General features: G+C 49.1%; 1 protein-coding gene across 1 annotated transcript; it reads left to right on the forward strand.

Moving 5' to 3' along the window:
* The first annotated feature begins 293 nt into the window (after positions 1-293).
* Positions 294-21888, forward strand: CCND2 (cyclin D2). Its single transcript, XM_080914380.1, has 5 exons — positions 294-617; positions 2348-2563; positions 5071-5230; positions 12095-12243; positions 20755-21888. The coding sequence occupies exons 1-5, from the start codon at positions 426-428 to the stop codon at positions 20902-20904; spliced, it is 867 nt and encodes a 288-aa protein (XP_080770506.1). The 5' UTR covers positions 294-425; the 3' UTR covers positions 20905-21888.
* The last annotated feature ends 751 nt before the right edge of the window (positions 21889-22639 follow it).

Below are 22639 nucleotides of genomic sequence, written 5' to 3' on the forward strand. Positions count from 1 at the left end.
GCTGCTGTGCTCCTTAATAACAAGAGGGAAGGGGGGGGGGAGAAAAGGGAAAGAGGGAGGGAAAGATTGAAAGGAGGGGTGGGACGCCAGGAGAAGGGAGGAAAGGGGGAGGAGGAACCTGAGAGGGGGAGGAGATCTAACTGCCCTTCCAGCTTGCGTCACTGACTCAGAGAGAAGAGAGCGGGCTGGGCAGAGCGTTGCAGTTCGGAGGGAAGGACCGGTGCGAGTCAGGCGGCCCTTGAGGCTCTCTGCTCGCCCACCTTCCACTCTTCTCTCCCTCCCTCTTTGCCATTTCTTTCTTCTCCCAAATCCCCCCATTCAGCCAAAGGAAAGAGGTAGGGGGAGCACTCCCTGCCTCCAAAGGGGGGAAAAAAAAACCCGTAATAAAAATTTTACAGTCGGGACCGAGTGGTGGCCGGCTGGCTATGGAGCTGCTGTGCTGTGAGGTGGACCCGGTCCGCAGGGCCGTGCCGGACCGCAACCTGCTGGAAGACCGCGTCCTGCAGAACCTGTTGACCATCGAGGAGCGCTACCTCCCGCAGTGTTCCTATTTCAAGTGCGTGCAAAAGGACATCCAGCCGTACATGCGCAGGATGGTGGCCACCTGGATGCTGGAGGTAGGTGTGCGGGCGAAGCTCTCAGGGAGAGGCAGGCCCAGCTGCTCTGTCCCTGCCTCCAACACGCAGTGACCCTAAAATTGCGAGAGGACTATCCCTGCGCTGGCCTCCCAGAGCTCGTGCTCGAGGTAACCCCGCACCCTTGGGCGAGACGCGAATCCTGTCCCTTGCTAGATTAACTAGTGGAGGAAAACGTGGGTAAGGCGAGGATACCCCCCCCGCGCGCCCCGGGGGTTGGCATCCCGAGCTCGTGTGATTGCATGTGGCGTCCTCGTCTTCCCATCCCTATTTCTGACCTGTGGTGTGGAAGGAAACACGGCTGCCCTCAGTGAGGCCCCAGAGGGTGTTGAGACCTAACAATCCATACCAACATTTAAAGACCCCCCCTCCCCCTACTCCCAAGGTTGGGGTAAACCGTCCCAGCCTTAGGTCCCCTGCGTGCGGTAAGGGCTTCGCGTTGGCACTTTGGCGGGAGGTGGGGGTGGGGGAGAAACAGGGAATTCAGGAGAGCCCCGGAAGTCACACTGGGGGGGGGGAACGTGCGTTTTGGGGAATCTGAAAGGACCGCTGCTTTAGCCTTACTTGCAATCTTTGCCGAGAGAGCAGGGTGCCCACGTATGCACAGCTCTGGACCTGCCGTGGTTTCGCCATGTTGCTTTACAAACTCCAAAGGACTCGCAACATTCGCCGACCCCCCCCCCACCTCCAGCACCCCATGATCCTGGGCACCCTCTTTCTGAACATGCCCTTTCCCAGCCCTCAGTTCACCAAGGTTACTTACAGTTTGGCTGCTTCTTCAGCGCGCAGATTTGGGTGGGGTAGGAAGCGGGGGAGGAGGTGTGTGTAGAGCGGGCTAGGGGGCACCCCCCAAATGAGAGGTCAGAGTCCCTCATGCCTCCTTGAGGGGGTTCCCTGGTTTCGTCTCACCCAACCCCCAGCAGGGCACAGCCTTCCTAGCTACTGCCCTTGTGGGCCTCAACCATACACTCCCGCAAGTTTCCCCTCTGTGATCCAGAGCCCCTGAGGTGCAGATAGCGACCTTACTGACACCCGAAACCTCTATTCTAGCAGCCTGGAGCCTCTCTGGGGTTTTCAGGCCCACAAAACGCTTCTAAGCTTTTTCCTGGATTTTTAAATAATTTTTTGAAGCTGTCCCCCCTGCTCCGACTCCCAACTGCGGCGGCTTAGGCGCGCTTCCTCCTCCTCCCTCCCCCTCTCTTCTCCACCCACCCACCGAACGGCGGCCCCTGAGCCGCCGAGACCACCCTGAGCATTTTTTTCAATTGTCGGGAATGGTAGAGTAGGACCTGGGGATCCGAATGAGACCAAGAAGTAGAGTCCCGGAGCTTCCAGAATATTTTTATTGATTTTTTGAAAAGATGACGAAATCCAAAAAAGAGAGTGAGTTAGAAGGCTGAGAAGTAAGCCAGAGGGAGCGGCAGGCGGCGGCGGCGGCTCTGGGCTTTGCCTTGGGGTTTGTCTTGGGGTTTGTGGGGGCTTTAGTTTATCACCTTTCTCAGCTTTGCGGGAATACCCGAGCCCCAAAGGCTCTCAGGATTTACCCCCAAGAGTTCTCACCTCTATTCTTACTCTCTATCCCCCTCCACCCCCAACCCCCCCCCCCCCACACAAATTCTTTTTGTTGCCACGGATAATGCTTTTATTTCTTTCCCTGTTTCGGATACTCCTTTTTCACTGTCCTCTCGCACCCTATCCCAATCTGATTGTAGGTCTGTGAGGAACAGAAGTGTGAAGAAGAGGTCTTTCCTCTGGCCATGAATTACCTGGATCGGTTCTTGGCTGGAGTCCCGACTCCTAAGACCCATCTCCAGCTCCTGGGCGCTGTGTGTATGTTCCTCGCTTCCAAGCTGAAAGAGACCATCCCGCTGACTGCGGAAAAGCTGTGCATTTACACCGACAACTCTGTGAAGCCCCAGGAGCTGCTGGTAATCCTCTCTGCCCTCCCCCATCATACTAAGACCTTCAAACCACCCAAGACTGTCTCTTGATAGTAGGAGAGAGCTGGTCTTCCCACGTCAGGAAAGTGAGCAAAGCTCTCAGTACCTCATGGGAATTTGTGAGGGTGAAATTCTGTTGTGAGTGGCAGAGTGTGTTGTGTGTGTGTGTGTGGGGGGGGGTTGTAGACTGTTTCGGTTGATGTTTTAATTAAGGTCCAGATTTCCACTGAACCCTGAGCACGCAGTCTGATTTCTCACATACTGACTGCATTGTGTTTCCTAAGAGCCTGGAGGTGTCACAGGTAACGTCTCATAGACCAATAAAGTCTCACCATACGAACACAGTAGCTGATCACTAAGTATCTACAAAGCACTACCTATCAACTTTTATGCAAAATTCAACATCTAACCTTCTACTGGTGGGATCCGAAACATGAGATTTTTAGATCCCAAAGGCACAGTGACCTGGATACAGTCCCCAGGGGGTCCTGTCTTGGTTTTCCCCACCATCTATTCACTTTCCCCTCCACATTACTGCCAGACTGAAGGTTCTGCAGTTCTCTTGTGCAGCTTCTAGGGCGGCCCCTCAGGGGTTCGCACACCTTCTCCCTTACTCTGGTAGAAGAAGACCACCCCCTCTATCCACTTCCCTCCCCCTTGCTGGCATTGCCTGGGCCTTCATAATCTCCTGGGCAGACTGGCTTCTTGAACTGAGCCCTTTGTGAGGAGTCCTCCTTTCTAGGCCTGTGCTGCCACCTAGTGGCAGACGTGCAAGGCTGGGGAGGAATGGCGGAGAATGCAAAGAGGGGCGTGAATGACTTCACCTTTGAACCGCTGCCAGATTTCAGCTGCTTCTGGTTTGGTCTGAGAGGCCCCTAAAGGTGCTTTCTTCTGGAAGATCTGCTTCTTTCAATAATGATGCCAGAGGACAAGTTTGTGCTCACATTGCCCTGGAAGAAGGAAGGGCTGGGATTCAAGTCATTTCTGGTTTTTGCATAGTTAAGGTTTTTATCCGAACTTTCTGCAAAAAGCCAGGGCAGACTTGAAAGCTTATGGGAAAAGAAAAGATTGGATTTGGAGACCAGCTTGTTTTTCTCAAATAAAAAGAAAAAAAAAGAAAAGGCAAAAACAGAAAACAAAAAAAAAAAAAAAAAAAAAAAAAAAAAAAAAAAAAACATGAAAGGGAATCTTTTATGTGGCCACTGTGCTGGAGGATTTGGGGTATTTTTCAAGACACCCTGATTTTTCCAGGACCTGCTAACTCAATTCTCCAGATAAAGCGTGCTGGCTTTCTACCTCCATCCAGAGAAGTGTTGCACCCTAGAAGAGCCCTCCTGTGTTATGTGTGAGAGGAGCTTGCTCCAGGACACACCGGCTCTTTCTGCTGGTCAGTGCTTTCTAACCTGTCCCCAAGCTTCGCAATGGAGACAGGGGTTCTGAAGAGTGAAGTCACAGCAGGCAGCATCTGCGTCTTGCACTTTTGAAGCCTGCTGATTGGCTGGGATAGTTTCCTTTTGAATTCAGCCCCCATCCCCCAACCAAAAAAAAAAAAAAAAAAGGCAAATGAAAATGTACATGATTCAAGCCAGCCTCGAACTTTCTGCCTTAGAGGGGTAGAACCCCAGACATGCCTCCAGGTGTGCATCCTCTGATACTATTTCATTCACTCCAGTTCATGTGAACATAGTTTCCCACGTTTATTTCACAAAAGGAGAGACACAAGGAAGCTTACTAGTGGGGTGCAGTGGAGCTCCATAAAAAAGAGGAAGGTTTCAGCCCAAGACACGGGCTGAAGAATTCTAGGACCCTGTTTAAGCACCTCCACCTTGCCTCAAATCACCATCTGCAAACAAAGGCCAGTGAAGATTTAGGTCAAAGGGCGAATGTCATATCCCCAAGACTTCTACATGGCGTGTCAAAGGGGAAAGTGTTGGCGGCAGAGAGGAAAAATGACCCTTTCCCCCACAAGTAAAGGCCAGCTAATTGGCTGCCAAGGAGTTGGGCCAAGAAAGCTTATTTTGTTCAGCATCTGCAAGCATCGTTTGTTTTCCCCAGTGAGGAGTAAAGAGAGACTATTAGTCTTCTGATACAGACATCTCCGATAAATTCTTATCACAGCACCACAGTGACCTTGGCTAGATCTCATAGGTCCAACTTTCTGAGTGGGCAGGCCAGAGAATTTTTGTGGAAGTCGGGGTGGGGGCGGGATAGGAAGACAACGAGAGGAATGTCTGTTCATAGCAGTAGCTAGCTACCTGGCTTCTCATTTTCAGTGGAGCCTGACGTTTTTTTAGCCCGGCAGGAGCCCCCGGCAACTTCATCAAAGCCTAAAGGGGCAGTGACAAACGAGGTTCCCCTTATGATCTTGGTCCTGCGGTGGGGCCGAGCAAGCATCTGTGAAGCTGGTCTGGAGCCCATTCCCCGGGCCCAGCCTGGCGTCAGAATGTGGATTTTTAGTGCTCTGAGTTCTTCCTCCACCCCCCCCCCCCCTGCAGGAGTGGGAACTGGTGGTGTTGGGAAAGCTGAAGTGGAACCTGGCTGCAGTCACCCCTCACGACTTCATCGAGCACATCCTACGCAAGCTGCCTCAGCAAAAGGAGAAGCTGTCCCTGATCCGCAAGCATGCACAGACCTTCATTGCTCTGTGTGCTACCGGTGAGAGGGGGTCCGTTGGGCTTGCGTTCGGGGCCGTGGGAGGTGGTGTTGACTTCTGCACCGTTCTGGGGGGGAGGCTCTGGGGCGAGTGGGCCTGAGTAGGAAAGTCTGGAACCCCTTCTCTGGTTTGGTCACGCTTTATCGGAACTAGAATGTTTTTCTTCCCCTGCTTTACTCGTAAATGCTTTATGAGGGCAGGTATGGTAAGGAAAACGAAGTTCATGCCTGCTAAAATATTGTTTATGATGTCTAAAGTGCTCTGGAGATTATAGATACCGTTCAGTGGTTGTGTTTAAATCTTTAATCTTTTGAGGGAGATAAGCCCCAAAGGGAATTTAAGGAAGGTGGGGGGGGGACAAGATAAATACGCAGCTTGCCCTGATGAGGGGGAAGGAATTTCTTCTAAGGAGCGCTCATTACTGCTCCCTCTGTTGATGAGGGAGTGAACCTTTGAGCAAAGAGATTCGTTTTCTGAGCTGTTTTGATTCATAGCTGTTACTGGCCCCACACCTGGGTAGAAGACTCTCCAGCAGCAGTTCTCAACCTGGGGGACTTGCATATCAAATTCCTACATTCCGAATCATAAAGTAGCAAAATTACAGTTATGAAGTAGCAACGGAATGATCTTATGTTGGTGGTGGGGGGCGGTCATCACGATATGAGGAACTGCATTAAAGGGTCACAGGGTTAGGAAGGTTGGGAAGCCCTGCCATAGAACCTTGGGAGTCCAGGGGCCAAGTGTCAGGAGTTCATCTCGGGGTTAGCAGGTAAGGAAAGAATTGACCATGAGTAGGGTGCAGTTCAACTCACCAGGGGTTGTTGAAATGTGTAGATGGAGGTTGGGGGTGGAGAGTAACATTTTAATTCCTTGTAACATTTAATTATGTGTTTGTATAGCTGATGATGTAATGAACAATAGAGCCTGTACTTTGTTCGAAGTTCAAAGGTCAGACAGACTTTGTTACCACCAAGTGACCTTGCACAGGCTGTCTGACCTCTCTGAAGTTCAACTGGATCTGCAAAAACAGGCCTTTGGATGCATCCTTCTCTAACCTTGGCAGAGTGGGTAGGAAAGGTGCCGCGCTGATTGTGGAAGTTCCGGGATTGTGGTTCCCAGTCTGAGATTCGAACTCCCTTTTTTAGAGGCATGCATGCATACGTACACAGATTACCCGTTGCTGGCTTTCTTTGGTCCAGCAGACCCTGGGGACCTGCATCAGGCCTCATGGTACGCTTATGTCCCAGCTCCTTCCTGGAGTCACCTGCTGTTCTATAGTCAGGGGAGATAATGGGCACAAGAAGCCCCCTAGTCTTTGATGTCCTTTGGACAGCAGTGTCTTCCAGCTTCCTGCTCTTCTCTTGCTGACTAGGGGTCAGTCCCACATTGACCTGCTGTTTTGTCTTCTAGGAACTGTCCCTCTCCTCTTTCAGTGACTCAGAGTCGGGGAGGGGTTAGCCAACCTTTTATCTCTGGCCTTAAGACCCCTAACCCCCTGGACCTAAATTTCCCCATCACCCAGCTGCCAATGGCCAGAGTGACCTTGTCTTTTGACCACAGGTCTTTGGGGGTCTGCTCACTACTTCTTCCTCCATGATCTTGCACGGGGGTGGGGGTGGAGCGATGGATGAAATTCCCCAGGCTCCGATAAATTCCTCCAAATCTGTATAGACCACAGGTCCGTTCTCTATTCTTGGGGATCCCATCCCCTATTCCTGGCCATCTTGTTCAGATCCTTGGGGCAGCAGCCAACTTTGGGGCCAAAATAGGAAGCCTAGGATTCGGTGACTGAGGGCAGAGGTCCACTGGGAGGTGGGGACAGTTGGGAAGATGGGCCTGTGGGGGTCCTTGACCTAACTTTAGCCAAAGAGTGGAAATGATAGGGGCGAGTGTACCTCCAATGGGGTCAGAAGCATGTGCCAAGTACTGCTCTTGAGGCATCAACTGGTGAACGTGGAGGAGGGGCCTCAGGCCTCCTGGGTTTGGAAAGGGTGGGCCTGACCACAAGGCCCTCCTGTCTCCTGGTCTGCCCTCGGGACCCTTCGAGAGAATAAACATTGGAATCCGACTGATGTGTAGGCGTGGGAGTGTCCAGTAGGCTGGACAGCCTAAACACCAGGACCTGCTGCTCTTGAAAAACAGTCTTGCTGAGAACATGAGTTTCTGGAGCCATCATCTGGTGAACTCAAGATCGCTCGGCCCCTCAATGGGCTCAGAGCAACTCAAGGACCAAGGATGGGAGGGACCTGCCCCTTCAGCCCAAGCTGATGCTCCTGTGTGCCCCATTACCTCACACCCCCACTTTCTTAACTCCAGTCCAGAGTATTCCACCCTGGACCTGAAGATGGCCCAGGGTTTTGAGGGTTCACAGAGGCACAGGAAGGGGGCAGTCCCTGAAGAGATAGTAGGTAGCCAGCCCTGGGGAGATGTTGCTAGTTTATGGGAAAAGTCAGTTGTGAAAGCGCTGGCAGTCCCTCTGAGGGGGTGTGCTGAGCGTATGTGTGTGTGAAAGGGGAAGGGAGTGTAGAGAGTCCAGGGGCCCAGGGAGGGAAGAGTGTGGCCGACCAGCAGTTTTCCTTTATGGGGCTCTGGGGTAAGGTTGGTGGCAGGGCAAAGAGGTAGGTACCCTCCTCCTTCCCTATTCAACCTACAGTGGCATCTGGGAGAGAGGTGGTCTGTCATTGCCTGAAACTGCTCTCTCTCCCAGATGGCCTTGGTGGTGGAGGGTTTTGAGTGTGACTCCAGCTCCTGCCCAGATGTGTGGTTTGGGAGAATGCAGAAGTGGACTTCTTTCCCCTGAGGGGCTCCAGGTCAGCAAACAGGGCAAGAGGGCCACCTGAGGTCATCAGGGGGCTACCATCAACCTTACCTTGCTTTGCACAGGACTTCAATGGTGTTGAGTTTAAACTTGGTACAGGTACCCCACACCTGCTTCCTTTTGCACTGAGAGTTTAGCTGTGGCCGCTGTACCCAGCTGCCTGTGGTAACGCTAAGGTTGGATCCTGGGGGCACCCAGTCTTCTCTTAAAGGTGTTTACTTGATTTCCAGATGGTGGTGGCCCTGAAAAGTCTGAGGACTTGACTCTTGTTCTAGAATGTAAGCCAAGTCTCTCTGGTGGCCGGGGAGGAAGAATGAAACCCACATTTCCACCCGGGGCCTCTGAGCTGCCCCCAGAGGGCCGTCATGGGGCTGAGGGGAGGAAGTAGCATGTTCTGTGACTGATCCTCTTACGCTATCTTACACCCCATCTGGCCCTGAGATGAAAGAGTGTCTTTCTCCAGCTGCAACCCCCCTCTTTCTTCCTCCCACCCTGAATCATCATTGCCTTGAACTATAAGGACTGGCTGTGCTGAACCCTTTCTGGGGGTGTCGGATGTGTATGTGCTGAATGACATCATGGGTGTCCTTTGCTGGCCAAAGAGCACCCTGGGTCTGGTTCTTTAAATCCGCACCTCACCCCAGGTTGAAGGAGAGGAAGAAGCAGAGACAACAGACTTAACTTGTTGGCTGGGTTTCCTCAATCTCAGAACGAACTCTCTCCCCCTAGTGGAGGACAAGAGTAAAGCAGCCTCCAGGAGGTTTTGGTTATCCCCACTCAGGCTCTGGCTTTTTACTCCATACTGAGCTCATTGGTCAGGATCACAGCATCCCACTTTTAAACCCCATCGAGGTAGAACAGCGTGGCCAGTAAAATCTCATTTTTGAAAAAGTGCAGATTTCAAGTCGGCAGGCATGGAGTGCTTTTCGTGGTCTTCGCCCAGGTTCAGGAGCCGCTCCAGACCCCCAGCCGCTTCTGTGGCATCCTTGATGTTTGGTACCGGAACGAGGTGGCAGACGAATCTAAGGCCCATGTGGTTGGCTTTTCTGGGCAAAAGCTCTTGTGTTTCCTGGTATGTAGGAAGTAACTTTTAAGGAGGTCTCCTTGATCAAAGGTCCAACACCCCTAATGAGTGAGAGGCACTAAGCAATCATTTGACACCCCAAGATTTCCATCCCATGTACTGTGTCCTTGGCCTGCTCACACCAGGAAAGAAGAGGTTAGGCCTGGAGCTCTTCATACAGGCATTGTTCCCAGACGCTAAGTGAACCACATCAGAGTAAATGAAAAGATGAGGATTAAAAGCGAGGGTGACCGACATCTGACATCTAAGGCTTACCCTGAGCCAGGTTCTATGCATGGGTAAATAGCATGGGCTCTTGTAACGAATCCTCAGGATAGCACAGCAGGAAAGGTAAATTAGTACTTTTGCTGATGTTTTTTTTGAGACAAGAGTTTCTCTGAGTAGCCCTGGCTGTCCTGGAACTCACTCTGTAGACCCGGCTGGCTTTCAACTCTGAGATCCACCTGCCTCTGATTCCCAAGTGCCACCACCACCCAGCAAATTAGTACCTTTTTTGTAGGTCAAAAGAAGTTTCTTTCTAAGATACCCATGTGGTGTATACAAAACCAAGCATGGCACACCAAACTGGCACGTGCTGCTGCATGGTAAATTGGCTAAGGAACCACCACTTCCTGGGAGCACCTGCTTTTCCACCGAGGAAGGGATAGTTGTGCATACTGGAAGATGGTATAAAGAGCCAATCAGACTCTGCCCAAGAAGGACTTCTCTCAGTATTTTCTTAGGGAAAGGGAAGAAGACCCCCCCACCCCCCATCCCTGGTCTTGTACCTGCATCTCAGGTACAAGAAGCTACGTGTCGTTTCTGGCTCCACGTGGTGACCCTGAGTTGGTTTTGCTAGCAGTGTGACTGCAAAGCTCTGCAGGGATGATGGGTGTACCCCCCCCCCCATCTGAAGCCTCGGCACAAGGGAGGAAACACTGGGGGCGCTTCAGTGCCTTGTCACTGATAGGTGTTCTTATCCATGGCCTCTGTGGGCCCAGGGCCATGGGCTGGCTACCTCTGCTACCCTGTGAATGTCACAGGTGGCAGCTAATGAGGTCATTGGCCCACATGGGGGAGACCTACAGCAGAGCAAGAGCCAGGGAGGGAGTCTGGCTTCATCATATTATCCAGGATAGGGAAGACACAGGCAGGGGTCAGTGGCCAGTGGCCAGCAGGATTTGGGTGAGACCTCATTAATATATGACCCTCAGGGTGAAAATGGTGAACGGTGAAGGGAGGAAAGCCAAGGAGAGAGACAGACAGACGGCCAGGCCTACCCAGTGCTCCTGGGACTGAGCCCAGGTGGGAGGGGAAGTGTGTATGGTTCGGTGATTCATGGAGTGTCTAAGAACAGTAGACAGTCAGTGCACTCACTGGCTTTCCAATGCAAGAGCTTTTCTGTGATGCACTGCTGTAAGAGGGTGTTGCATTAAAAAGAAGGGAGCATTGCATTAAGAGAAGGGAAGAGTCCAGGTTGCTCTGAGCGTGCTATGCTCAGCCCAGGACTCTCGGTATGACCTGAGCTGTGACTTGTGTGTCTGTCTCTCTAGGCTCTGCCTTCAGTCTCCACTGGACTTGTTCGTGTCTGGATACAACTAGATATCACACACTGGAACGTGGGCCCCACTTCACAGTTGCCACTAGGCTGAATGATGAACTGTCACCTCTTTAATTTGTGAACCCAAGGCAGGGGCAAAGACAAGATCAACTTGACAATTCCCAGGTTTCCTTCCACCCATAGCGTCCTCCTCCATGGTGGACTTGTGTGTTAAACAGATATCACATGCAATGCATGCGTGTCAGCAGTTGGCAGGGCCAGGCAGCACTGACAGGGTTTGCCTCTGCACTGGAACCAGCAGTTACTGGATCGTAGTTACACAGCCCCTTAGAGAATCACTCAGTGGCAAATGATCCTGGGTTGCTTGAGGTGAATCCCCTGTCTTAACTCTTAGAAAAATACAAATGTGATTAGAACTTCAGTGTTAGTCTTTGGTATTTGAGAAAAGTCCTGCCCTCTGCCTTGATGTTCCGAAGATTCTTAACATAGGGTTAGAAAGAGAATTAAGCCAACCTACCTTGTTCTGCTTAGCTTACATGTGTGCACATGTGCACACACACACATACACACACATACACACACACACACACATACACACACACATACACACACATATACATACACACACACATACACACACATACACACACACATACATACACACACACAGACACACACACACACACACACACACACACGTAAGAATATATGTGTGTATACCAGGCATATACCTGATGCCTGTGGAGGTCAGAAGAAGACATCCGATCCCTTGGGACTGGAGTTACAGACAATTCATGTGGTTACTGAAAACCAAACCTGGGTCCTCTGCGGGTGTAATAAGTACTCTTAACCACCGAGTCAGCACCAACGCCTCAGCCCCTCAGCAGTATTTCTTTATGCCTAACCAGAGACTAAGGCAAGAGCCTATCAGGAATATCGTTCTTCATAAAACGTCATGATTTCCCCCATCTCCTGGTACTTTGCCCTCCTTCAAACACTGAAAGCCCATTGCTTGTAGGACAGACAGGGCACTGACTTTGCACAGCTACATGCCTCCTTGATGCTTCCTCCACCACCCATGGAAGAGCCAGGTTTTAATCACTTAACAGGCTCTGCCAGAACAAGGAAAGAAAGGTTCCTGGCATGTATTGACTTCTTGAACAGTTGTAGGGCCCAGGGTGCCTGGGACTCGGAGCCCCGATGACTTTACTCAGATAAGCGCCCTTTCCCTCCTCCCACCTCTGTCTCTTTGAGAATCTCCACAGTTGACAGATCAGTAAGGGGCCTCCTGGGGAAGGAGTCGAGGGAGAAAGGGATCCTAGGGCGGCAGGTCCACGCCTTCTGACTTCTGAGCATCTGCTGGCTGGCAAGCTCTAGGCCCCGTTTTCCTCTGTGCCTGACTTTCTGCCTCTTGTTCTTTGCAGACTTCAAGTTTGCCATGTATCCACCGTCGATGATCGCAACTGGAAGTGTGGGAGCAGCCATCTGTGGGCTTCAGCAGGATGAGGAAGTGAATACACTCACGTGTGATGCCCTGACTGAGCTCCTGGCCAAGATCACCCACACTGATGTGGTAGGTACCCGCCCCCTTGGCTGTGCCCCCTTGGCTGTGCCCCCTTGGCTGAACCTTAAGTTCCAGGAAAGATGGTTTGGTTTATGATGGCTCAAAGCCTTTTTGCTTTCTTGGTATCTTGTCTTTAAAGGCCAAACTCCAGCAGAGTGATGCCTTCCCTTGAGCTATGTGTCTGTGGGTATATGTTGGTTGTGTGGATTTGTTACTAAGGGTTGGGCATCCCAGGCAGCCACTGTACCACTGAGTTATATCATCAACTCTTTAAAAAAAATTTTTTTAAGATTTATTTTATGTATGTGACTACACTCTTGCTATCTTAAGACACACCAGAAGAGGGCATCAGTTGCCCATTACAGATGGTTGTGAGCCACCATGTGTGGTTGCTGGGAATTGAACTCAAGATCTCTGGGAGAGCAGACAGTGTTCTTTTCTCTAGCTTCTTTTCTTTAAATTTCATGGACAGACTGTCTCACCAAGTTGCCTGGGCTGGCATTGAATGTGAGATCCCCCTGCCTCCACCTCCCTGTAGCTTGGGTCACAGGTGTGCACAACCACCACCTGCTTCCTCTTTTGTGTTTGGAAGCATGCATGTACCTTAAGATACAGACAGGACCTCAGCAGGCTGATAGAAGGGGGAGGGATGTCGACTGATTTTCCTCTGCGTCGTAGGGTTTATGCCCATTTATGTGCACGTTGTCAGCCCTCTGCTCTGCTATGGAGAGCATCCAGGTCCACTCATTTCCCAGTGAGGCAGTAAGGCACAAAGAGGGGATAGCTAAAGCTGGCCCTTGGCTGCAGCAGAGGGAGCAGATTTGAGGGGTGGCCTTGTGAGTGATACCTCAACCTGTCAGCCTTCCCACCTGCCTGTCTCGGGCTTTCTTTTTGCTCAGAGTTTTGGTGAATGACAAAGCACACAAGAAGCGGGTGCCCTAGAAATTCAGGAACTATTATTAGCTCGAGGCTTTTTCCATTCTGTGTGGATGGCCCCGAGTCTGCTGCTGGCTGCCAGGACTCGGGTCTCTTAAGCACAGAGGATGTGAGATGGACCAGGATCCCACAAGGCCATGATTTCACTGGCTAGGATGTCACACTTGGGAGAGGGTTTCATCTGGGATGGCTCTCAGAACTCAGTTACCTGTACCCCCACTCCCAGAGGCACAGAGAGGGTGCAGCAGGAAGGCAGGACAGGTGATAGCAGAACTGGGACTCAAGCCTCTGAGCTCTGTCTTCAGCCTGGAAACTTTGCTCACCCCTGTGGCTCTTGGGAGCTTTGTATTTGCAAAAGGCATTGAGTTGAAAGGCCCAGCAGAGAGAGTAACAATGTTGGCTCTTAGGTCCTGGTGCTTCACCATGGAGAGGCTTGGGAATGCAGGAAAAATTCACAAGACACCCGCTAGATATTCAGGGGAATTGAGACCACCCTCTGGGCGAATTTACTGGGTCCAAGGGTCATGTCGTGTAATGCACAGGCCTGTGGCTGGTGCCTCACTGAGGTATGCTGAACACGGGCTGTTTAAGCTCAGGAAGCCCAAGACCATCCATGAATTTACCGTGGTTGCTCTTGACACTAGCTCAGAGAGGTGAAGGCCTTCAAGGCCTTGATAGAACTAACCATGGATTTTTCTCTGAACCAGCTTTTAAATGGAGCATTTTAAATGTTGCTGCCAAAATATATACTTTTTAGCGAGGGCTCCAAAACATAGATTGTGAAGCTCCCCACCCCCAGCCCCAGCACAGCATGAAGAATGCATTTCTAACTCTCCAAGTTGTGTGTGTGTGTGTGTGTGTGTGTGTCTGTCTGTGTGTGTGTTGCCCTTGTCTTCACTTTTCCTTATGTCTCTTGTTAAGGATTCCTTTATAGGTAGGCTGCTAGTCAGTAACAAACAAGCCTTTCTTCAGCTTCTGAACACACACACATACACAGAGGGAGACACAAACATACACACAAACACACACTTAGAAACACACACACACATACACAGATATATATACACATACACTTATTCATACATACACCCATATACACATACACACACACACATACAGACAGACACACATACTTACATTTTAACAGACTTTTGATGGTTGGTGGCTAAGAACATCTTCCAGAGCACCTGGTATGACTCTCAGAACCTGTGTGGCAGCTCACAATGATTTGCACCTCACACATGTGCTGCACAGACATACATGCAGGCAAAACACCAATACACATAAAAAACAGGTTAACTAAAATTCAATAAAGAAAAGTGTGCAGGGTCCTCACAAATGCTAATGTGTTCTGCACTTTATGTGAGGCAGGGCATAGTTTTAAATGAACTCATGATGCCTAATGCAAAATTTGAGCAGAGTAAAACTTGCCAATTATATCCTTGGACTAGAGAAACAAAATGTGGTTTCCATGCAATGGGATATCATATAGCCTTTCAGAAGAAATGCTGTCCTATAGACCCTTAGTATGTGGTCAAACTTTAAAACATTGTGGCAAGTAAAATAAGCCAGATACAAAAGATAAGTCACATATGAAGCAGCCAGAGAGGTCAAATCCATAGAAACAAAAGTCAGAACTAAGGTTCCCAGGACCTAGATGGAAGGAAGGAAGGAAGGAAGGAAGGAAGGAAGGAAGGTCAATGTAAGTGCACACAGTTTCCAGTTGGAGGTGGAACATCCTAGCCCTAACATACAGTATGGATGTACATAGCACCAAAATGGTCAATTTTATCTCATGGAATTTTTAAAAAAGAGTTATTTATTAAATATACAGTGATCTGCTTACGTGTATGCCTGCAGGCCAGAAGTGGGCACCAGATCCCATTACAGATGGTTGTGAGCCACCATGTGGTTGCTGGGAATTGAACTCCGGACCTCTGGAAGAGCAGCTCTTACCTCGGAGCCATCTCCCCAGCCCCTATGCCATGGTATTTTATCCATATAAATATACCAAGCCCATCCCTGTTAAATGCCAGTTAGTATGTTGCTCTGTCCCTGTGGAGAAGTTAAACCAACTCCCAGCGCCACATGTGCTCCCCTGTGACAAATAGAAGCCAGGAGCCACTGACAGCCATTCCTCAGTTTCCTGTGTTCGCTATAGTCTTTTTCAGAGCCACCGCATTTTACTCTCACTTTAGGTGGCAACTCGCGGATGGCCTGAGATCAAGGTTGAAAGTAGGTCCTCTGGCCTCATCTGCCACAGGTAGATAACACTGCCCAGTTCACTGGCAGCCAATAGCCGGGACAGGGACCCAGGCAGCTCTGAGAAAATGGAGTTTTGTTTTTCCATCTGGTTGCCAAAATAAATTGGACTGCTCCATTCCAAAGAGAAATCTGAGTGAGAAGCCTGTCAGTTTTACAGGGAGGGAAGTCTCAGAGGGTAGTGTATTTTAGGTACTTTTTCCTTCCAGCCACAAGTTAAGAGTTACTAAAAACAGATGCTAGCCAGGGAGGCAGGCTGGCTCTCGGGGAACTTTTCCATACCGGCACTTCTGTTGCCAAGGGTGAGTTTGAGAGCAAGAATCGGCCATCCCAGGCCCCCACAGAATCCAGTTCCCTTCCCGTCCCCTTCCACAATGTGATCTTGCTGTGGTCCAGAATTCACCTCACTGTCCACTTGACTGTAGGGCCTCTTGAACAAAGACCTAGCATGAACTTGGCTTTTTATCCCAAGCCTCTGGCAGACATCGGAGACTGAGGCTGGAGGAAGAGAGGGAAGGAAGAAGGAAGGATCGAAGGACAAAAGGCAAATGGGTTTTCAGAGGTGCCTCTCATTCATTTGGGACTTTAGGAGCGATTTTTCATCTGCCTATCTCTACCTGTCTGCGTGTGTGTAATTAAACACTCGTTATAGGTCAGAAGATTTATTTTAGAGCAAGACTTTTGATTTTCACTGTCAATCACACACTGAGTCAGCGTAGAGTGGAACTGGTGTGAGGCTCATTGGTAGAATTTTTACCTGATGTGTGCAAGGTTCTGGGTTCGATCCCCAACACTTCAAGACGGGAAGGGAAAAAAAAAGTCGAATTGAGGCTTCCCTGCTACAAAGATTTGAGGAAGTTTCTAGAAGAGATTTAATAGAACAAATATAGGCCCTAGTTATACTGTCAGTTCTGCCTGGATTAGAAGAGAACTCCTTGCTCCAGGACTGTCTAGAATAGATTCTAGAATGTTCTTCCCTTATGGTCATCTTGGCATTTTGATACAGCTTCTCACTGAGTAATTACAAAATGATTAACTTTGGTGAATATGGTTCATTTTGGACCCAAACTTTTCGGGGGGGGTTCCCCAGCCTATCTGTTTCCCCTTAGCTTGAAACTTGTATTCTCAAAGCGCCTCTGACCAATGTCATCTCCAGTGTGCTTTCCAGGGGTCGGGGTGGAGAGTAGGAATTCTGGAAAGCATAGCTGGAAGGCGGGCTGGGGGTGGGGAGGCTGGTAGAGCTGGGGTTGCCTCCCTCCCTCCTCATTTCATGTCCGCCTCATTCTGTATGCAAGGAAACGAGCCAAGCAGCCTGCGAAGAAAGGAAGAATGAGATAGTTTCCTAAGTTGTCTCTGCCTGAGTTGGCCGCGGGTCTGCGGCTCATTCAGCCCTTTGTCCCCCTGTTGAGTGCAGTGCGTGTGTGCTGACAATGGATGGATGCAGTTACACCGGGGGCTAATGGTTGGAGTTCCGTGGGCCCATTCATGGAGGCGGTGAAGGGTGCAGGGCAGAGAGCTCGAGCCAGCAAATGGAGGAAGTCGGGGGCCCGAGTAACGAGCTGGAGATCACAGCCGCTGCTGTCAGGGCTCTGAGGATGGGGGCCAGGGCAGTGCGGGGAGGGGACCGGGTAAGGGGCCGTCATCAGAGGAGTTGGAGGGGTGCCCGACCTCCAGCACAGTGGAGTGCCACCTGTCCGGGCTGACAGACTAGCATTATGGCTTTCCTTTTAATCAGCTTAATTTGGGGCATCTTAACACAATGCCTGCTGCTCTTGGAGGCTGCCGCAAAGCTGAGGTCCTGAAGTTCCTGCTTGTCACATGGATGTAGCGTCTTTTGATCAGGGCCACTGTTGTCATCGCCCCTACACACGCACACACGTACTCGCTTGCACTCGCACAGACATGCTTACACACACCCGTGGGCATACAGGCATACATATGCACATTTGGCCTGGGTCTTCCTTTCTGGAGAATCTCTGTGTACTATGACTTTGCATCCTTAAAGAAGTAGAGAAATCAGAAAGAGCAAGTTCTCAAATTGGAAGGTTGCCTTAATTTTCTCCAGTCATTCAGAGACAAGCCACTCCCAGTTCCTGGGCTGGTCTCTGCAGGCATCTCACACCTCCAGATTTTGCTGATTAAGATTAGTTTTCAAGATGTCACCTGTTGGTCCTCTCTTTGGAATTACTCTTAATTTCTATCCTATGGGGTCCTGACACAATCCGTGTGACTGTGCTGGAGGCAGGGCTCTCCTTCTAAATCACCGCCTACCTCACCCCTGCAACCTGTATTTTGCTCCCTTGTGGATCACGAGTCCCCTGCAGTGGTGTCTTCTTCCTTGGTTTCCTGCTGATAGGAAGTACATTTGCCCTACAGGCTCCAAGATGGGCTCCTACAAAGCTGGGGAGGGTGTAACTGTTGAGATTGATTAATGGATGATTGATTGATTGATTGATTGATTGAGTGATTGATGTTGGAGGAATCCACACAGGTTTCTCCACCCGAAGGAAGGAGTATGTTCTGTACACTTCCTGGCCTCACCAAGACTGAGGAACCCTAGGTGAAAGTAGAGCTAATAACTGACCTCTTGTGAGGAAGCTGATGGCTGGTTGAGCAGAGACCTGATGGGTTTAGCAGTCTGCTGAGTGAGCGGCAGATGGCGTGGTAGCCATCTTTTCTCGGCCAACTACATCAGTCTCTTTTCGCCTCTCCAAGCGAGATCAGTGGTCATCCAGAGCCGGTAACAATTTGAATTTCCCTTAACACGAAGAAGGTAAATCGTACAGTTTATACGAAACCTTTGGATCTTCCTCCAGTGCTTAGAGTAGCTGGTGAGCCTACCCTTGGCTAGACCTGTTACATCATGCTTGCATCATCTTGAGCCCTTGGCTCTGAATGTCCAGTAGAAATGACCGCCAGACGATTGTCTTCCCTGTAGGGGTTTCTCACAACTGTCCCTTTAAAGTCTCAGACAGCTAGAAGAGAAGGCTTCCAGTAGGAAGAGTAGGGACACTGCAGATCCTAAAGCCAATTTCTTAAGCTCTCTGCAGGCTGATTTTCAAGGACCATCTGGCATGATTGGCAGAAGGCTGCCACAATGGAGACATACAATGGTCATGATGATGGGGTAGATGTGCCAACCCAGATGATCTTTTCTGGGGACCAGAAGATAGCAGACTAGTTTTTTTTTTTAAAAAAAAAAGTTGTATGGGTTTAGTCAAGAGGCACAGAATTTCCTACTCTCCCGTGTAAATTATATCAGAAAATATTCACCAAGTAACCCTGCCCCCTCCACACCTCGATTATTCCTCATCATTCATATAAGGTTTTCTTGTGCAGTCCAGGCCATCTTCAGTGACATAACCCTCCATCCAGCCTTCTTAACTAGCTTCCTTTCAAATGAAATGGTTCAGAGTTCTCCCGAGCCCCACCACATTGACCCAGCCTCACAAAGGGCTCCTCATCGGCTGTTGAGTCCTGTCTTACAATACCAGGAGCTCCCAGATCTTACACCTCAAGTTGGATTTGGTTCCTGTGGCCAGGTACACGGTTGGAGGCATGGATGCGGTTTGTTGTTTCTGGAATCAGGGTGTTTCCACTCATTCTCTCTGCCTCCCAGGCAAAAGCTATTTGCATCACCAACTGCTGCCAGATTGACCTAGCTGGAAACATGGCAAACAAAAGAGAAGGTGGCAGAACCCAGCTTTTTAATTACTAATGAGGGTGGCAGGTGCCAAAGATCAGGATGAGAGATGTTAGAGTCTTAGCATGTGAGTCCTTTATTTTGAAATTAGCCTGGTGACACACCCCTCACTCCAATGCTGGGCTGCGCTATCTCTAGGATCAACCTGTGGCACATCCTTGTCTTAAGCAATTGGTAATATTTACCTCATTCAAAGAAATCTAAGATGGGCATATATGTGTGCTTAAAGTTTCAGATACTCAGGAGACTGAGACAGCCAGCCCAAGAAACATGTAGTCTCAAAACCCGAAGGACTCTTTCAGATTTCAGGACAGATGGAGCCACTAAAACACACACGCACACACACACACACACACACACACACACACTACACATTGGTCATTTATTGGTTTGCTACTTAGCACTTTATTTTTCTACTTGGAAAAACAGAGATTGGGGTTTGCACTAAGCACCCCCCCCTCCTGCTTCCCACCCTTTTAAGTTCAGGAGAACATTTCACCCTCAGACCTTCACTCTTGGTCTGCTGCCATTCCCCATCTTCAGGTTACACTTTGAACTGGGCAGCAGATAAGAGATAGGAAAGGAAAAGATGGAGGTCAAGGGTGGTAAAGAGGATGGAAACTTTTGTTTCTTGGTAGTCGTCGACAACTTTATTTTCAGGTCTTTGGAAAATAAAGATAATGTCTTTATGTTTGAAAAAAAAAAACCCAGTAATTTCCAGGTGATGAGGTCTAAACAATGAAATACACGGGGAAGTGTGTTGAGCTGTGAGCAGGTACCAGGAGATTCAAGTTAGCATTGGTTCTATATGCACAGGCTGCTTTGTGGTACAAGGAGGTGGGACTGAGGAGCTAGGGTGAAGAACCCTACTAGGGGCAGTTTCCTTAGCTTTCCCCTCCCCCGAGCCCTCTAGCCTGAGCCTTAGTCCCATCCCAGTGACAGCCGTGACTTGCCCTCACATTCCATGTCTCCCAGCTAATAGAATCTTCTGCCTGGGGCGGCTCACTCTAGATTTTCCCTACCAAATATAGACTAATAAAGGCAACACTGCAAAATCTTGCTTATTCCCAAATTGGACAAGCTTGAGTGTCCTGAGTTTTGTAAACATTATGCATTGTGTTTTTGTAAAAGGGTCCAAGGGTGGTAATCGAGCAGAGAATTTTCATTTCTGAATACTTTAAATGGTTAATCATCCTTCTTATCCATTCTTCGGTTACTTGCTTGGTTTACAGTACCTTGTAGGAACCAAACCTCCCCTCCTGTGCCACCTTTCCCAGACAGAAAAAGCTCCAGTTGATCCCTTGATGACCAGGCAATGACTTTTTGTAGCTTGATCACCTTCCGGTCAATGTATTTTAGAATAAGAAAGGCCTGGGCTTCCGCTGAAATGCCAGCTCTGGCCAGCTCAATCTGGGATAGGTTTCTTGATATTTCCCAGATGGTGCTGATGCTGCTGGTTGTGGACCCCACTTTGTGTACTGAGTTTCCGTGGCATTTGAGAACATTGCTATTTTCCTTCACAGGAAAATGATGATGTGAGTTGGAGAGTGGCTGCTTTTGGGAGGTGTTGTATGCATGTGCCTGTGCTAATAGCTCTGGTCTGGACCTCTCTCCTCTAGGATTGTCTCAAAGCCTGCCAGGAGCAGATTGAGGCTGTGCTGCTGAACAGCCTTCAGCAGTTCCGCCAAGAGCAGCATAACAGATCCAAGTCTGTTGAAGATCCGGACCAAGCTACCACCCCTACAGACGTGCGAGATGTTGACCTGTGAGGAAGCCATTCGGGCGGCAAGAGAGAGAGGCGTGTTCGTCATCGGCTAGCCCCTTCTCTCTCTCTCTCTAGTTATGTCTTGTTCTTTGTGTTTTAGGATGAAAGTTTAAAAAAAAAAAAACAAAAACAAAAACAAAATCTGCTCCCCACCTAGATCATATTTAAAGGTCTTTTAGAAGTGAGAGGGAAAGGCCATATAGTTGAAACGCATGTGGTGCCTGCTCAAAGTCCAGCATAAGGGGAATCCCTTGTCTATGCGGACCGTTATAATTTGATGATGTAAAAGTCACAGTAAGATGCTTACGGGAGACCCCGCAGACTAGCTAGAGAATGTGTATACCTGCAATAAGGAAACAAATTAGAGGAGACTGTCTTTTGTGCTTGTGAACTAGTACCTATGCCCCCTTCAGTAGAATTGTAAGGAACCATTGATGCCAGTACGGCATGAGTAGTTTGCAAAGCAGTGAACCCAAGAAGGAATCAGAAACAAGAAGGGACATGCTGGGGAGGTTGCACAGAACCACCCGACCACATGACTGCACCATTTTGGATGTAAGAAGCGCCTTGATACCTCACCACGTGTTCCCAAGACTGAGCGTGGTGGGGTCTCTACGTTGCATATTCTTGCTGACCACAGTAGCTGCTACCTGAGGGATTATGTCTTTTGCCAGTTGGACACAGGTGATTGGCTCCTAAGTCTCATGTTTGGTGAATTTGGGCTTCTTCTTCCAAACATGGTTCGTTGTAGATGTTTCCTACTGTTACCGGATGGAGGGAATTAGCTATGGGCCATGACAAAAACTCATCTAAGTGGGGGCAGATGGAGACCACAAATGGAACCTGAAACAAAGCTTCCTTATGTAATGGAAGAGGTTGAGGTGATCTTTAATACCTTATTAAGAAGAAAAAAAAAAAACCTTAATTTTTGGTGCTGATTGGCATGTCTGGTCCACAGTGTAACGTTGTTATAAACCATTCCATTAGAAAAGCACTTTGAAAATTTTGGAGGAGGGTGGGGTGGGATATGGGATGGTTTATGCAAATAATGTTGAATACACCTTCCTTCTTTGCCCCTCCCCTTCCTGACCTCTTCCGGTTACTATTCTTTCTGGCGTCGGAGGTTCTGGTGGCCCTATCAGGACTGAGAAAGCGCTCTGCAGACATTTTCACCCCAGCATTCTTCAGAATAGCCTATAAACAAAAGTCTTAACCATTCTGATGGCTTAGAAGGATTGACTCCCCGGCTATGTTTTTCTCCTTTGGACTTGGAAAGACAAATTACTTCTGGTGCAAAGGCTGAACGTAAGGTGTGGCATTTTGGTCCCTTTTCCGTTTTTTTGTTCGTTTGTTTGTTAATTTTAGTGCAAAGTTGTATTTGTTGTACTTGAAGACCTCCTCTCCCACTTCTCTGAGACAGTCAGTAAACAGAAGTTGGAGCCACAGTTGTTTCTTTCTTTCTTTCTTTTTTTCTTTTTTTTCTTTTTTTTTTTTTTTTTTGCACAATTATAATTGACAGGTAAGGAAGCTATTTGTTAAAATATCTGCATTTTTTTTTAAGAGAAAGGATCAGAACAGGGCTGCTTTGAAGAATTATCATACACAGGTTCTGCCTTGTTTCACAGTGTGAGGGTTGAAGATGGAGAAACATCTAAGGATCTCTTATCTTTCATTTTCTTTTATTTTCATTTCTGTTTATTATTATTTTTCGCTGCTAAGAAGCTAAGATGGTTCATCCC

Source organism: Micromys minutus, assembly GCF_963924665.1.
Source record: "Micromys minutus genome assembly, chromosome: 3".
NCBI classification, from domain to species: Eukaryota; Metazoa; Chordata; class Mammalia; order Rodentia; family Muridae; genus Micromys; species Micromys minutus.